Source organism: Tamandua tetradactyla, chromosome 12 (assembly GCF_023851605.1).
Source record: "Tamandua tetradactyla isolate mTamTet1 chromosome 12, mTamTet1.pri, whole genome shotgun sequence".
Classification (NCBI taxonomy): domain Eukaryota; kingdom Metazoa; phylum Chordata; class Mammalia; order Pilosa; family Myrmecophagidae; genus Tamandua; species Tamandua tetradactyla.
Genome location: NC_135338.1, coordinates 66,827,753 through 66,844,074, shown reverse-complemented (window position 1 = coordinate 66,844,074; position 16,322 = coordinate 66,827,753). Strand labels below are relative to the sequence as shown.

General features: G+C 39.8%; 1 protein-coding gene and 1 long non-coding RNA gene across 2 annotated transcripts in view; both read left to right on the top strand.

Annotated features, from left to right (window-relative positions):
• The window catches only part of PPCDC (phosphopantothenoylcysteine decarboxylase), a 79,613-nt gene extending 72,516 nt beyond the window's left edge, over positions 1-7,097 (top strand). Inside the window, exon 6 of the mRNA XM_077123752.1 lies at positions 1,085-7,097. Within this exon, the coding sequence (XP_076979867.1) occupies positions 1,085-1,140 (56 nt within the window). The 3' untranslated portion in view covers positions 1,141-7,097. The remainder of the gene's footprint in view (positions 1-1,084) is intronic.
• An 845-nt stretch (positions 7,098-7,942) lies between these two features.
• Positions 7,943-16,322, top strand: part of LOC143651574 (uncharacterized) — a 35,105-nt gene continuing 26,725 nt past the window's right edge. Inside the window, exon 1 of the long non-coding RNA XR_013160049.1 lies at positions 7,943-8,862. This is a non-coding gene — a long non-coding RNA (uncharacterized LOC143651574). The remainder of the gene's footprint in view (positions 8,863-16,322) is intronic.

The window sequence follows — 16,322 nt, the reverse complement described above, 5'->3', positions numbered from 1 at the left end:
TATTGTTTAATTTAAGTTGTATGGTCTGTTTATTTGAACACAATAATTACATGAAATCTTGAATAGGGTGTAGATCTTCTTGGTTTATACAGGTTAGTGTGATGCCCCAGGACATCCTAGAGTAACTTGGGTAGAGGATAAAAAAGTATTTGCAAAGTCCCCTTGGGAGACTGGGGAGAAAGGAGGAAATATTAAACTTTCCCATCTGTGGAACAACCAATTCAATAGGATGAGCCCTTGATCTTGGGGCTTGCCCCTTTGAAACTTATTCCTGCATAGGAGAATCTAAACCTACTTATACTTATGCTTAAGAGTCACCTCCAGAGAACCTCTTTTGTTGCTCAGAGGTGGCCTCTCTCTCTAAGCTAACTCGGCAGGTAAACTCACTGCCCTCCCCACTACATAGGACATGACTCCCAGGGGTGTAAATCTCCCTGTCGATGTGGGGCATGACTTCTGGGTAGAGCTGGGACCTGGCATCTTGGGATTGAGAAAATCTTGACCAAAAGGGGAAAAGAGAAATGAGACAAAGTTTTAGTGGCTGAGAGATTTCAAACAGAGCTGAGAGGTTATCCTGGAGGTTATTCTTATGCATTTTATAGATGTCCCTTTTTAGTCTTAGTTCCTATGGTATATAGGAGTGGCTGAAGGGAAGTATCTAAAACTGTTGAACTATATTCCAGTAGCCTTGATTCTTGAACATGATTGCATAACCATACAGCTTTTACAATGTGACCGTGTAATTGTGAAACTTTGTGGCTGAATTTTCCTTTATCCAGGGTATAGATAGATGAGTAGGAAAAAAAATTATGGAGGTGGATAAGGGTAAAAAAAAAAAGGATAGATTGTAGTACTAGTGGTCAATGAGAGGGAGGGGTAAGGGGTATGGGATATATGGTTTTTCTTTTTTCTTTATTTCTTGTACTGGAGTAATACAAATGTTGTAAAAATGATCATGATGATGAATACACAACTGTGTGATGATACTGTGAGCCATTGATTATATACTTTAGATGGATTGTATGCATGTGAAGAGATCTCAATTTTTTTTTATTTTTATTTTTTATTTTTTTTGCATGGGCAGGCACGGGGAATAGAACCTGGGTCTCCTGTATGGCAGGCAAGAACTCTACCTGCTGAGCCACTGTTGCCTGCTCTCAATGACTTTTTTTTAAAGAATGATCACTGTGGACTTTGGGCCTTCTACATGATGCTTGGTAAATGCAGGTGGCTGAAGGATGCACTGACAGAGAATGATGGTGTATATTTATGAATGAAGGTTGTACTGCTACAAAAAGGAGCAAAGTCATGAGGCATACAATGATGTGAATGAACATGTGGGACATTTGGCGAGACAAAATAAAACAGAAACAAGAATGGTATGGTCACTTTTAGAACATGCTTATAAGAAAACAGGGGCCTAGATTGTAAGCTTTTAGAGTAGACAAATTAAGTCCGGAGTGGTGATTATTATTTCTGGATTTTGAGAGGCTATTTTATATATATAATGTGATACTTGGAGATAAGAATGAAGCAGAACAGGTTGGGGATAAAGTAATTCAGAACATAGGGGTAAGGAAGACAATGTCTATATTTTAGAACCACACATACTTTTTGAAACCAGTGGAAGAAAGGTTTATTTGTTCTGGAACTGAAATTTTCTGTAGTGCATAATCTAATTCAACCTATTTGCATAGATCATTTGAACAACTGAAACACAGAGAGCACAGAATAAGAAAGAAGTCCTTTAATCCTGTATAGATTATTGTAATGCCTAGATACATCCTAGAGTATATTAAGCAGGTAATCAAAAAGTATTGGTGGGTGAGCCACAATGGCTCAGCAGGCAGAGTTCTCACCTGCCATGCCAGAGATCCAGGTTCAATTCCCAGTGCCTGCCCATGCAAAAAAATAAAAAGTATTGGCAAAGTCCCCTGAGGGATGGGAGAAAAATATGAAACTATTAAATCTTGCCATCAGAGAATCCCCTGATACTGTGTCAGACTTTAGGGACACCCAAATCAATAGGCTATGCCCTGGATCAGGAGGTTTACTCTTGTGAAGCTTAAGTAAGTAGCAGAGAATCTTAGACTACCTATAGGCCTGCCTAAGAGTTACTTCTGGAGGACCTCTTTTGTTGCTCAGATGTGGCCTCAATCTCTCTAAGCCCAACTCTGCAAGTGAAATCATTGCCTTTTCCCTCTAGTGGGACATGACATCCAGGGGAGAAAAGTCTCTCTGGCAACGTGGGAGATGACTCCCAGGAATGAATCCAGACCTGGCACCATGAGATCAACAATTCCATCTTGACCAAAAGGGGGCAAAGAAGTGTAATTAATAAAGTTTCAGTGATGGAGAGAGTTCAAATAGAGTCAAGAATCTACTCTGGGGGTTGCTCTTATGCACGTTTCAGGTAGACCTTGCTACCTATCATAACCTGCCAACTCCCAACCAGGACCATTCCAGCCAATCGTAAAGAACACCCAGGGCAATATATAAGATATATAAAGTTCCACAAGGGTTCCATGCACTAGAGTAACTTTCCAGAAACATACAACCCCCAGATGGGTCCCTAGTCCAGATAAGTCCTGAAACCTAGACCAGCCTCTCCAGAACATCAGATAGTTCCATCTCCCTAACCCATATTAGTGACAGACCCTTACAATATAAAAAATTTAGAATCACCATAGCCCAAACACCCCTAAAGAGAGAGATGGAAAGATCAAAGGTGATGGTGGAGTTATGCGTAGAAAATAGGATTTAAAAAATGAATATGAATGCTGAATCATTAAATTGATATTTCTTTTAATCTCCAGTATTTTAGAGCAGCTAGAAGTAAAAACTTAAAATTGTGAAATTGTAACCCATGTCAAACTCTGAAATATTTTCTACAACTGTGCTTTGTAATTTATAGGTTTTTTTGTATTTATGTTATTTTTCATTAAAAAAAAGAAGGAAAAAAAAAAGTCGATTGTGATGATAAAAAAAAAATTTAAGCTGTCTAGCCTCCTATATTCTGGAGCAGCTAGAAGAAAAAATGTGAGAGCATTGTATAGTAGCCCATGACAAACTCTGGGATCTGTCCTGTAACTACTTGTTGATGAGTGCTTTGAAAACTATTGCTTTTTTATTTCTTTGCTTTGTATATATGTTATACTATACAATAAAAAAATAAAAATAAAAGAATGATCAATGTATAGGATAAGGATCAACTGAGGTAAAGATAAACTTCTGGAAGAGGAAGGCAGAGGTTTTATAATTTCCTGAGTGTCTCCTCTGTGCCAAGCACTTGTCCATTTGTAAGGTTATATTATCCTCATTTTACTGAGAAGAAAACTTACATTCAAGGCATTTACCCAATCAAAGTCACAAAATAGGAAGATGTGGATCTGGGTTTGAACCAGGTATGTCCAACTCTAAGGCTGGCATTTTTTTTTTTTATCATGGGAAGTGCTTCCTGCTTGCCATGAGGATGCCTTCAGGATGAGGCACCCTGTCCCACACTAAAGAGCGCACTCCAGACATTGGAGGGAAGCCTCCAACATGAAAGAGAGAAGACAGGAAAAAAGGAACTCAGAGGAAACAAAGATGATTCCAGAAGCAGAAGACAACTTTAAAGAAACTATAATTAATAATCTCAGAGAGATATTACATCCATGAAACAAGAATGGGATGCCATGAAAAGAGGAACAGTCAAAGAGCAAGTAAGAGTACTTAAAATGATAAATGTGATAATAAAATGGTAGAAAGATAAAGTCAAGGAAACCTTCTGTACTTAAATTCTGTTAACTTCTGGAAAGTTAAAGAGAGAGACAACAATAGATGATAGGATAAAAAGAGATTAAAAAATTAGATCAGCTTGAGTCTTAACATCTGACTGATCCAATTTCCCAAAAGAAAGGACAAAGGTAAGGGGGTGAGTGAGTAGTTACTAAGATAACACAATGAAAATATTCAGAACCAGAAGACAGAAGGGTCTATGATATCACCTAATTCATCCAAATAGCTCACTGAACTCCAAGTGGGATAAACACAAGAGATCCGCATCAGATACATTGCAGTAAAAAGATTGGAGGCCAAAGACAAAAAGAAAACCTTGAAAACGACAAAAGAAAAATGGCTTTTCATAGCTAAGGAACTCAGGATTAACAGCTACCTTCTTATCAGAAATAATGGAAGCCACGAAGCAGTAGGTGATATATTCAAATTGCTAAAAGAAAAAAACAGTCAACCAAGAATCTTATGTCAAAAAAAAACTAGCTTTCAAAAATGAAAGCAAAACAAAGACATTTCTAGATAAACAAAAACGAGAGAATTTGCTGGTTAGCAGACCTACCATATAAGAAATATTAAAAGAAGTTTTTAGGGTGAAGGCAGGTGTCTCTAGACAGTAATTGGAATCCACATGAAAAAGCACTATAAATCAACTGGACCTAACAGATATCTGTAGAACCCTCCACCCAAACAGCAGAATGCATTTTTCTTCTCAAGTGCACATAGAACATTCTCCAGGACAGACTACTTCTAGGTCATGTAACAAGCCTCAATAAATTCAAAAGGATCAAAATCATCAAATTATGTACCCCAGCCATAATGGAATGAAATTAGAAAGCAATAACAGAAAGAAGTTTGGGAAATTCATAAATATTTGGAATATAGGAGCACACTCCTAAATAATGAATGAGCCAACGAAGAAATGACCAAATAAATAAGAAAAAAATTTTGAGATGAATGAAAATTAAGATGCAACATACCAAAATTTAATGGGATGCTGCTAAAGCAATGCTTAGAGGGAAATTTATAGCTGTGAACACCTAAATTAAAAAAGAAGAAAGATCACAAACAATAACCTTCCATTTTTAGACACTGGAAAAAAAAGAGCAACCTGAATATGAAACAAGCAGAAGGGAGGGAATAATAAAGATTAAAGTGGAAATAAATGAAATAGTGAATAAAACAATAGAAAGAATCAATGAAATCAAAGACAAAGGTGCCAAGACAATTCAATGGGGAAAATAATAATCTTTCAACAAATGGTGCTGGGAAAACTGGATATACACATGCAAAAGATGAAGTTGGATCCTTACCTCACATCATATACAAAAATTAACTCAAAATTTATCATATGCCTGAATCTATAAAACTCTTAAAAGATATTATTTTAGTTCCCTGGATGCCAAATAAAACCATGCAATGGGTTGGCATAAATAATAGGAATTTATTGGCTCACAGTTTGGAAACTGGGAGAAGTCCAAAATCAAGGTGTCATCAGGATGATGCTTTCTCCCAGAAGACAGTGGCACTCTGGGGCTGGCTGCCAGCAGTCTTTGGTTCTTGACTTTTCTGTCACATGGCAATGCACATGGCAGCATCTCCTGGCTTCTTTTTTCTCTTTGGTTTCTGTTGACTTTTAGCTTCTGACTGATCCCTCCTGCTTTCTTTCTTTCTGTGACCTTACCTATAATGCCTTCAGTATTAGGATTAAGACTCATCTTGGTCAGCTGGGCCGTATCTTAACTGAAGTAACTCCATCAAAAGGTCCTATTTACAAGAATTCACCCCCACAGGAATGGATTATGTTTAAGAACATGTAATTCTGGTCTACATAGCTCCAAATCACCAGAAATATGTAGGAGTAAATCTTTGTGATCTTGGAGTACCTTCATAGATAATGACACCAAAAAAAACACTGGCAACCAAAGAAAAAATAGATAAATTGGACTTCATCAAAATTAAAAACTTTTTTTTTTTTTGCTTCAAAGGACACTGTCAAGAAAGTAAAAAAGAGAACCCACAGAATGAGAGAAAATATTTGCAAATCATACATATATCTGGTAAGGGACTTTATATCCAGAAAATATAAAGAACTCTTATAACTCAAACCCACAGGGTCTTCTCTCCTCATTTAAAAAAAGTTTTATTGAGATGTCTAAAAGATTCCAGAGAAAGACATCAGATCTTATATATAGAATCAGGCATCAGAGCAGCATGAGACCTGTCAAAAGCATTATTAAAAGCTAGAAGTCCATTGAGCAAATGCCTTAAAGATACTGAGGAAAAATTATTTTCAACTGAGAATTCTATACCAAGCCAAAGTATCAATATTTATAAAGGTAGAAATTGGCATTTTCAGATGTGCAAGACTTCAAAAAAAATCTATCTACCATGCATACTTTTTCAGGAAGCTACTGGAAGATGTGCTTCACCCCCAAGAAAAGACGAAACCAAGAAAGACGAAATGGAATCCAGGAAAACCAGAGCTCCATTAGGAGGAAAGAGAAGAAAAGGGAAATCCCAGGAATGCAGCCATGCAACTGATCTAGAGAGCTACAGTCTAGATGGGAGCAGAAGGACCAAGAATATCAGGAGGGGTTCTCAGAGGAAAAAAAGTTTTTTAAGGAACTGGAACTGATAGTGAAAATGTGTTTTGAGAATCATTTTACAGGGCTTTTGGAGGATATTGAAAGTCTTAACTATGGTTTAAAGAAAATAAGCAAATGAAAAAATGAGCCAATGCTTAACTCTAAAAGAAAAACAAAATTAAACTAGAAAGAAAATGTAGTCATAGCTTATTAGTTGGTTCATCAATGAGTACTATTTACTGACTGTGGATTTAACCAAGAAATGTGGTCTTATGGCATTGAAAAGCCAGGGAAAGGGTGTGTAAATGATCCTCATCTGCTATGAGACAAGTGTCTACCATGAGTCAAGAGTATCTAAATTGGAACTTTCTAGAAATAGCAATAACTGCTTTATTTATGAAGTAGAAACCAGAAGAAATAACTAAATGAGTTGAAGTGGCTGCTTTTGGAGAGCAGTATGGGGTGGGGCAGGAGAGTGCTATTTAGCATAATCTGATGCTGTAAACACTGTGCATGCACTACTTCAGGAAAATAGAAATTAATTTAAAAAACGTATCAGGAGATAATGGGTAATTGGAGCTGAAGGGATACAGACTGTGCAACAGGACTAGATACAAAAACTCAAAAATGGACAGCACAATAATACCTAATTGTAAAGTAATCATGTTAAAACACTGAATGAAGCTGCATCTGAGCTATAGGTTTTTTTTTTGTTTGTCTGTTTGTTTGTTTGTTTGTGTCTTTTTTTTTACTATTATTATTATTTTTATTTTTTCTCTATATTAACATTCTATATCTTTTCCTGTTGTTTTGCTAGTTCTTTTCTTAAATCGATGCAAATGTACTAAGAAATGATGATCATGCATCTATGTGATGATGTTAAGAATTACTGATTGCATATGTAGAATGGAATGATTTCTAAATGTTGTGTTAATTTCTTTTTTTTCTTTAATTAATAATAATAAAAAAAAGACATATCAGGAGAAACCACCATCGCAATAAGATGATTCCCTTTTGAGATTTTCCTCTCCTCTGGACCAATTCCCCTTTAAGACTGAACACAGTAATCCCAACGAGCCTGTTCTTTTTTTTTTCTTTTCAGTTGTCTCATAAAGTACATTCCCAACCTTACAAGCAACCCTGGGAGGCAGGTGTTGATAAGGGTTCTCGTGAGTGTCAAAAGAGATGAACCTTTCTCAAATACAGAGTTGTATTTGGGACTATGGCTGTTATCAGGCCAGAGTGAAAGAAATATCCCCATTTTACAGACAAGGAAACAGAGACCCATAAAGGGAGGTAACTCCCCATCCCCACCTTCCAGTCCCACAGCCTGTCAGTGGTAGAGCTGGAGTTCTGACTCCCAATCCTGTTTTCACCCAACTGGCCTTAGGCTCAGGTATCTCCTAGCACCCATCTCCCTTTTCCCCAGCCACCCTACTTTGCTTTCAGATACTTTCTACAACCTGCTTGGCTCTAAGCCCCACCTAGAGTGTGATCCCTAATGTGAGCCATAGACTGAGCCTTCAGTCTCATTGCAGACCAGCTCTCCTTTATGGTCACACACAGAGCCCTGACCCTGGTCACAGACTGAGCCCCAACCTGCCACCAACTTCCTTAATAATCTATACAACTGAACACAAGTTGGGCCTAGCCCAGAGGATGTGGGTAGCTGAGTGCAACCTCTCCACAGTGCTGCAGAAATCCTGACTTGGGCAAAGTTGGTGCACCTGCTGCCTGGCTTTATTATCTGACATGATTTCCCACCATCCTGGACCAGACTCAAAGCAACAGCCATGCCCTGTCCATTTCTGTCTCCTCCCACTCTCCTTGCTTGTGAGGGTGGGAATTGTGGGGCTCATAGTAGTGGACACTTTGAGTAGATATTATCTATGAGTCATCCTTGCTCAGAACAGAGAAGTCTGACCATGAACAGCATTTTTTCTGACTTTACTACTGCAATGAGTAAATTCACAAATCCAAATATTCAAGCAAAACCTTGAACTGGCTGTTTCCCACCCTAGACCCTTTGCTCCCACCCCTTGAGGAGTTGCCAGAGCACTGGCTTATTACAGCTGCTGCCCTACTGTTAGTGACCCACATCTCCAGGCAGTCCTCTCAGATTAAGTGGGAAGCAAGGCCTCAGTAGAGGTGGAAAGTGAGAGAAGTGGCAGTGGATGACATAGGGCTGGGCAATTTAGAGGGAAGTGAGCAGTAGAGAGGGCACAGGATCATAGTTTTGATATGCTATTGAGTCATAAAAATGTCAGAGCACACAGGAAACTGAAAGACCAGCCTCCACTCCTCTAACCCCCATATTAGATTGATGGGGAACTGAGGCCCCTAGCAGAGAACCTTTTCTGAGATCCCATACTGACTTAAGAGCAGAGTGGGTGCCTGTGTGTGTATTCCTGGTGTAATGAGCACTCTTTGGCAGAAGGAGCAGACTCCAAGACCCTGGCGACCAGAAGAGGACTTCGGGAGAAGAGCCAAGGAGACAGAGGTAAGGTCACAAAAGAACAGAGACCTTCCTAACTATCTGAGTTGTCTAGCCCCTGGACCTCTGGAGTGAGGTCCATGAGTTCCTCATTCTCAGAGGCATAGCAAGCACAGGCTGGACCATAGTATGTGTATGCTTTCCAGTCCTACTGTGGGTTGAACCTGGTTGCCCTCTTGGCCATTTTTGCCTTTGTGGGTTTGGTACCCAGTTGTGGGCTCCCCACAATCCCAGGGTTCCTCTGCTTGATCTAAGGATCTTCTCTCCTTCCTGAGTCTTCTGAATGCAGAACACCTTTCTTGGTGCCCTGGGGCTTTGCAGCTGCTTTTGACTGACTATGGGGCACTGGGTTATAGGAGGCATCTGGATCCACAATAAGAGACTGTATTTGGGAAGAGAGGCTAGAAGAGGGTCCAGACTTGTGGGGGCTGCTTATGGGAAGAGGCTGGGACTGAGAAAATCATAGTAAACAGGTGGGAATCCTGCCCTTACTCCAAGACACAGGGCATGGGCTGTGGTTTTAGGGTGGAAAGAGGCAGTTGGATTTTAGCCTGGAGTCCTCTCCGCAGTACTGAGCTCTAGGACCCATCCACCCCACAAGACCCAAAGCCTCCTGATCCTCCATGTCTATGCTCCAGGGCCTGCTTTCTGCTTATCACCCCAGACCCCTTCTCCCCTCCCTTTTTTTGTTGTTGACATGTCTCTCTGCCACTAGGCTGGCACCTCTTTGAAAGTCAAATGTCTCAGGATGTGTTCTCCAGAAAGCAGGCTGGCTTGGAGTTTAGTGTTTAGGATGCTTATTAATTAGAGAGAAACTTTTGAGATCAATCCTGTAAAAGGAAGGGGAAGGAAGTAGCACTGGGCAGAGGGAGAAGTGGCGCTGCCACGCAGGTCTAACCTGAGAGCTGTGGTGTGGGAATGACTCATCATAGTCCTACACTGGGCTGAAATAACTTGCCTTTGTACCCCTGATTGAATTAGCTCTTGGATATAGGCCCTGCAGGAGAAGGGCTGTGCAGGAGGAGAGGGGGCAGCAAGAGATTGCTGAGACAATTTCTGGAGGGCCTGACAGCCAAAGGCTGTGTGCTACAGCATTTCCACAGCTGGCGTAACGAGTCTTTCCTTGAAGGGGGATCTGGACAGTGTATGTCCATGTCTACTCTACAGAAGTTTAGTGGACTTTTGAGGAATTCTTGTTTAATGGGTAAATGAATGAAGCACTAGTTTACTTTGAAAGAGGCCCCTAAAACATTTTGGCTTCGATTCTCCCCATCTGTTGAATTGGGATAACATCTTCTACACTCATGCTGTAAAAGTCGTAAACATCAGGTTTTATGGTTGTATGAATCCTCCCTAGTTCTCTTCCAGTTGACTCCCTGAGGTTGGAATTAGGGCACTGGGTGGTAAAGTGGGGAGTGGAGAGTAGGTGGGATGAGCTTGGCAGTTATGGTTGCTGCTTCAGGGGAAACCACAGCCACCCTTTTTTCAGGCAATCAGTGAGGCTCAGCAGAGGGGAGGATCGCCTGCAGGCTGTTGTGAACGCTGAATCACCACCCAGAGGAAAACCACAGCTTTGGGAGCCCCACTGCCCAAGGGAGGGTCACAGGTGGGTTGTGCTGAGAGATAGCACTCAGGAGCAGGGTTTAGGTACCTCCTCAGGGTCCAATCCTGCCCCATCCTATAGGGACAGTGCCTACTGTATATCCCCTGCAAGGCTGGCCCCGTCACAAATCTCTGCACAACAGGACAGAGCAAGAGCCAGATAAACCCTGGGCAAAGAGCCATCCCACTGTGGCTCTCCTCCCCTCATCCCGGTAAAATGGGGACAGTTCTCGAGTTTGAGAAAATTAATCTATCATATATATCATCATCTGAAGACTCTTAGTCTGTGACTTTGATTATACAATCAAGCTCCCCATATCATCAGAGTCTGGAGTGCAATCGTCTGTATCGTTGCATTTATCTATTGATTCCTCCAATAATTGTGACATGTCTTCCTCAGTCAGTTTTCTTCTCTTTGCCACTATGGTAGGAAAATGAAGAATTCAGGATTCCTAACTGTGTGCAATCAAAAAAAAAAAAGATTACAAAGAATCTCCAGACTTCTTTTTTACCTTCTTGAAAATACCTGAATGCTTTGGACAAAACAATAGAAAACTGACGGTTGTAACAGCAATAATTCATGTCACTATTGCATCATCCTTCTAGGCAATTCCATCATTCTGTTTTCTTATTGTTTTGGTCTTTTTTTCATGATTGGGAATAATTTACGAATAGTGATGAAATAGTTTCAAGGATGATGAAATAGCAAAATGTTTCAAAATATAAAAGAAATAAGATCCCTGTGGTTTTATAATGTATTTTAGATTTATAAAAGGGTCCAATGGGTCCACATGATAATTGCAAGATAAAGTTAATTTCATTCTGTTTTTTAAAAAAATAAGTAAATATTCTCTGGTTTTAGAAAGAGCTCTCCATGAAAGAATAAAAGTCATAAAATATTTATCCTTACAAATACTTAAACTGCCCCCAAATAAACTATGAATTTAAAATAAGATCTAATGGACTTTGATGATATACTGAGAATTAAAATGAAACTTCCCCAAGGAGGATTTAGCTGAAGATCCACCTCCCCGCTACCCAAATAGTGAGGAATAAGTAGAGACTGTGAATTTGACAAAAAAAATGGGACCCCATGCAAATGACAGATGGCATGCAGAAAGATGTATGATGCTCCTGATAGACATGGGATACTGGCCCCCTCTAGGTGAAGGATGGTTCTATGAGAGCTGCCCTGTCCTCTTCCCAGAGTCTTCCCCATAGGCCCTTGGGCTTGAAGACCCCTCACCCAGGCCCAAGACTGTTCTTGTCTCCTTTTCTGGCCATCTAGAGGCCCCAGTTGCCCAATGGAGACCTCAGGCTTGGCACTCCAGGCCCCCACCTCTGCCCAGCTCTCCCTGCTGCAGTTAAGAGGCTTTCTGGCTGACTGCTCACCATGCCTTTGTGGAACTATCCCAGGGTGATGGCAATGCCAGGCCCTGTGCTACTGGGCACCTAGGGCCCCCGGAGTTGTTGCCCACATAGGTTTCTCAGCAACTTACAACCATTCTTTAAGTATCTGGGGGAAACTGAGGCTCAGAAAGGGACACTGACTTGCCTGAGGTTTCCTAACATGTCAGCCACCGAGCAGGCCTCCTGCTCTCCCCCTCTCCTTTGACCAAGCCAAGGGCAGCACATGCCTTTGAAGGATGAAAAAGGCATAGGCTGCTAGAGCTCAGTCAGTCTCTGGGAGTTGTAAGTCTAGAAGGTATTCCTCCAGCGGAAGGGGTTGGCACTGTACTTGTTTATAGAAGGCTGGAGGGCCTGGTGGTAAAGAGTCCAGGCTCAAGAGTTTAAATTGCCTGAGTGCTTATTCTTGCTCTCTTACTTATTTGCTGTGTGGCCCTCAGAAAGTAACCTAATCTCTCTGTGCCTTGGTTTCTTCACTTTTTGGGGTGATGGGAGTTTAATCTTTACCAGGCCATTTGGATGCTTGAGCAAAAGCTCCCTCAGGCTCACAAAGAGCTGAAGTTGGGGAGGTGCATAAGATGTATGGCCAGTAAGAGGTACAGATTCTCTTAGGACTTTAAGAGGGCGATATGGGCCTTACCCAAGCATGGACCCTGGTACTGTAGTGTGGCTCTGGGTATAGGACACTCTAAGGTCAAGACAACAAGGCCTAAAAGATGGTCCTATGGCACTTCCTGATCCCCTCAGGGTCTGTCCCCTTCTCTCACCACCACCTCCCATTTGTTCAGCTTTTCTCTTTCTTACACTTTCCACAAACTCGTTATTTCCACTCTCTCATCTTTTAGCTTGCTGGGAAAGACCTCAGAGTCCAGACATAGCTTCATGGCCTCACTGATCTGCATCCCTTCAACTTACACAGCCTCAACCTCTCAAATCCCAAAAGGAGGAACTCTGACTCCAGCCATGACAGAGTCTTTGGTTTTGGACTTGCCCTTCCATGGTAAACAATCATAAATGTTGGACAAAATATATACAACAGTTGTGTGCAGGCATTGAGCAGCAACCAATACAGGCCTATGACCCTTGAGAGAAGGGATGAACAAAGGTGAACCCCACATTTATCCCAGTTTTCTCCCTGAGGCCATTTTCCAAACTGAGGTGCAAGGAGGTGGATCAAGTAGGGAGTGAGTGACAGTCTCACTGGGCCCAGGAATTAGATATCTGCAATTGGATTTGGAGTGCAGAGTGCAAAAATCTGTGTAAAATTCCCCTTAGCATCTTGGTCAACGTTTTTTGTTTTTTTTTTTAATTTTTTATTGTCAAACCTTAAACAAACATACGAACATTCTTTTTTATTCTTATTTTTTATTTTATTTATTAAACATACCAACATATAAACACAAACATTCTTACCATATGATCATTCCCTTCTACATATGTAATAAGCATACAAACATTCTTGACCTACAAGCATTCTATGTCTGGTATACAATCTGTGGCTCACAATATCATTATATAGTTGCATATTCATCGCCGTAGTCATTTTTTTGAACATTTGTATCTCTCCAGCAAAAGAAAGAAAAAGAAAAAAGAAAAAACTCATATATACCATATCCCTTACCCCTCCCTCTCACTGACCACTAGTATTTCAATCTACTCAATTGATTTTAACCTTTGTTCCCCCATTATCTGTTTATTTTTTATCCAAATTGTTTTTTACTCATCTGTCCATACCCTAGATAAAAGGAACATAGACACAAGGTTTTCACAATCACACAGTCACACTGTGAAAGCTATGTCATTATACATTCGTCTTCAAGAAGCAAGGCTACGGGACATAGCTCCACAGTTTCAGGTACTTCCCTCTAGCCACTCCAATACACTATAAACTAAAAAGGGGACATCTATATAAAGCTTAAGAATAACCTCCGGAATAACCTCTCAACTCTGTTTGAAATCTCTCAGCCACTGAAAGTTTATTTTTTTCTCATTTCTCTCTTCCCCCTTTTGGTTGAGAAGTTTTTCTCAGTCCTTTGATGCTGAGTCCCAGGATTTCTCTCCCACGTTGCCAGGGAGGTTTACACCCCTGGGAGTCATGTCCCACAAAGAGGGGGAGGGCAGTGAGTTCGCTTTATCATGTTGGCTTAGCGAGAGAAGCCACATCTGAGCAACAGAAGAGGTTCTCTAAGGGTGACTGTTAGGCCTAATTTTAAGTAGGCTTAGCCTATCCTTTGCAAGGATAAGTTTCACAGGGGCAAACCCCAAGATTGAGGGCTTGGCCTATTGATTTAGTTGTCCTCACTGCTTGCGAGAACATCAGAAATTCTCCAAATAGGCGAAGTTGAATATTTCCCCCTTTCTCCCTATGCCCCTAAGGGGACTTTGCAAATATTTCTTTATTTGCTGTAGGACCTTGGTCAACTCTTAAGCTGCACAGGTTCAGAGTGAAACTCCTAGCGGCCTGGCAGAGAACAGCTACTGAGAAGCTGGAGCACTGGGCAGAGAGACTTCAGAGGCTACTCAGTGCTAAGTAGACTGAAATTCGGGCTGTCACAGTGGAAAAACCTTGGTGAACACCTCAGGCTTTCAGTTAGAATTCCATAAAGGCCACACCTTTGGAGTAAATGCAGTGCCCTAGGAGATAGGGCAAAACTGAAATGACCTACCCTAACAAACTGTAAAACCAAGCCTGTATATATGAAAGAGATCCACTGGTAATTTAACTGCTTACCAGAACAAAACCTAACATTCTTTAAAGGAAGATAACATGATTCAGAGCCTTTACAATTTATCACCTACAATCAATTACAATTGGGAAAGAGTACTAAACAATCAAAATATAAAGAGGTAATATATGCAGATCCAAAGATGATCCAGATGTTGGATTTAGCAGCCAAGGCTCTTAAAATAATATTAATATGTTAAAGAGAATAGAGCAAAAGATGGACAAAATGGGTGAAGATTGAGTATTTAAACAGAAATTTAGGCTCTATAAGAATGAATAAAATTAATATCCTAGAATCTGCAAAATATGATATCTAAAAATAAGAACTCATTGAATGAGTTTAATATCAGATGAGACAGCAGAAATGAAACAAAAAATAAGTCAATAAAAACCACCCAAATTGAAGCACAGAGCAAAAAAGAATAGGGGAACTGAGCAGGAGACATGAGGGGCATGTTCCAAAGGTCTAACATATGTGCTTAGAATACTACAAGGAGAAAGAGAGAGACCAGGACAGAAGCTGTATTTGAAGAAATAATGGCTGAGGATTTTCCAAAATGATGAAAGGTATGAAGTCACAGATTTAAGAATATCTATGAGCTCTCGCAGGGTAAGTACAAGGAAAGCTATACCTAGCCTTATCACAGTTAAATTCCTGAAAATGAAAGACAAAAGTAGAAAATCTTAAAAAGCAACCATATTCAAAAAAACAGAAAAAAGGGAGGACAATTAATATAATTGGTAGCTGACTATGCAAGCCGTCTTTGGAATGAAAGAAATGACATCTTTAAAGTGTTAAAAGAAAATAAAAAGCTGATCTACGATTCTATGCCAAGCAAAAAAAAACCTTTGAAAGTAAGCCATAATAAACATGTTTTCAGATAAACAAAAGTTAAAAGAATTGTATTTGTCATTAATAGATCTACACTACAAGAAATACTTAAGAAAAATGATCTCTGATGGAACTATAGGAAGAGATAAAGAGCATAGGAAAGGGAAATATATGTATAATTATAAATGAATACTTAACTATTTAAAACAACAATAATATCTCACAGGATTTCTAACATTTATAAAAGCAAAATATATGACAACAGTAGCACCAAACATGAGAGGGAATCAAATGAAGTTAAACTGCTAAGGCTCTTGCATTGTTTAAGTCCTAATTGTAAACATACTAATTTAAACTAGATTGAACTAAACCAGGGATGCCTATTGTAATTCTCTGGGGCAACCACTAACATAATAATAAAAGAAGATACAATTTAAAAGCTAATAGTAGAGAAAATAATAATAATAATAATAAAAACACTTGACTAACCCAAAGGAAAACAAGAAAGGAATAAAGGAACAGAGAATAAGTGGGACAAATAGAAAACAAATAGCAAGATAGTAGATTTAAATCCACTATATCAGATAGATTGAAATATTAGTATTTCAATATACTAGCATTTAAATGAGAGGGAGGGGTAAGGGGTATGGGGTGTATGAGTTTTTTCTTTTTTCTTTTTATTTCTTCTCCTGGAGTGATGCACAAGCTCTAAAAATGATCATGGTGACAAATACATAAATATGGGATGACATTGTGAGCCATTGATTGTATACTATGGATGGACTGTATGTGTGTGAAGATTTCTCAATAAAACTATTTTTTAAAAATCTACTATATCAGAAATTAGTATAAATATGCCAATTAAAGGACAAAGATTGTTAGGCTAGATACAAAAACAAA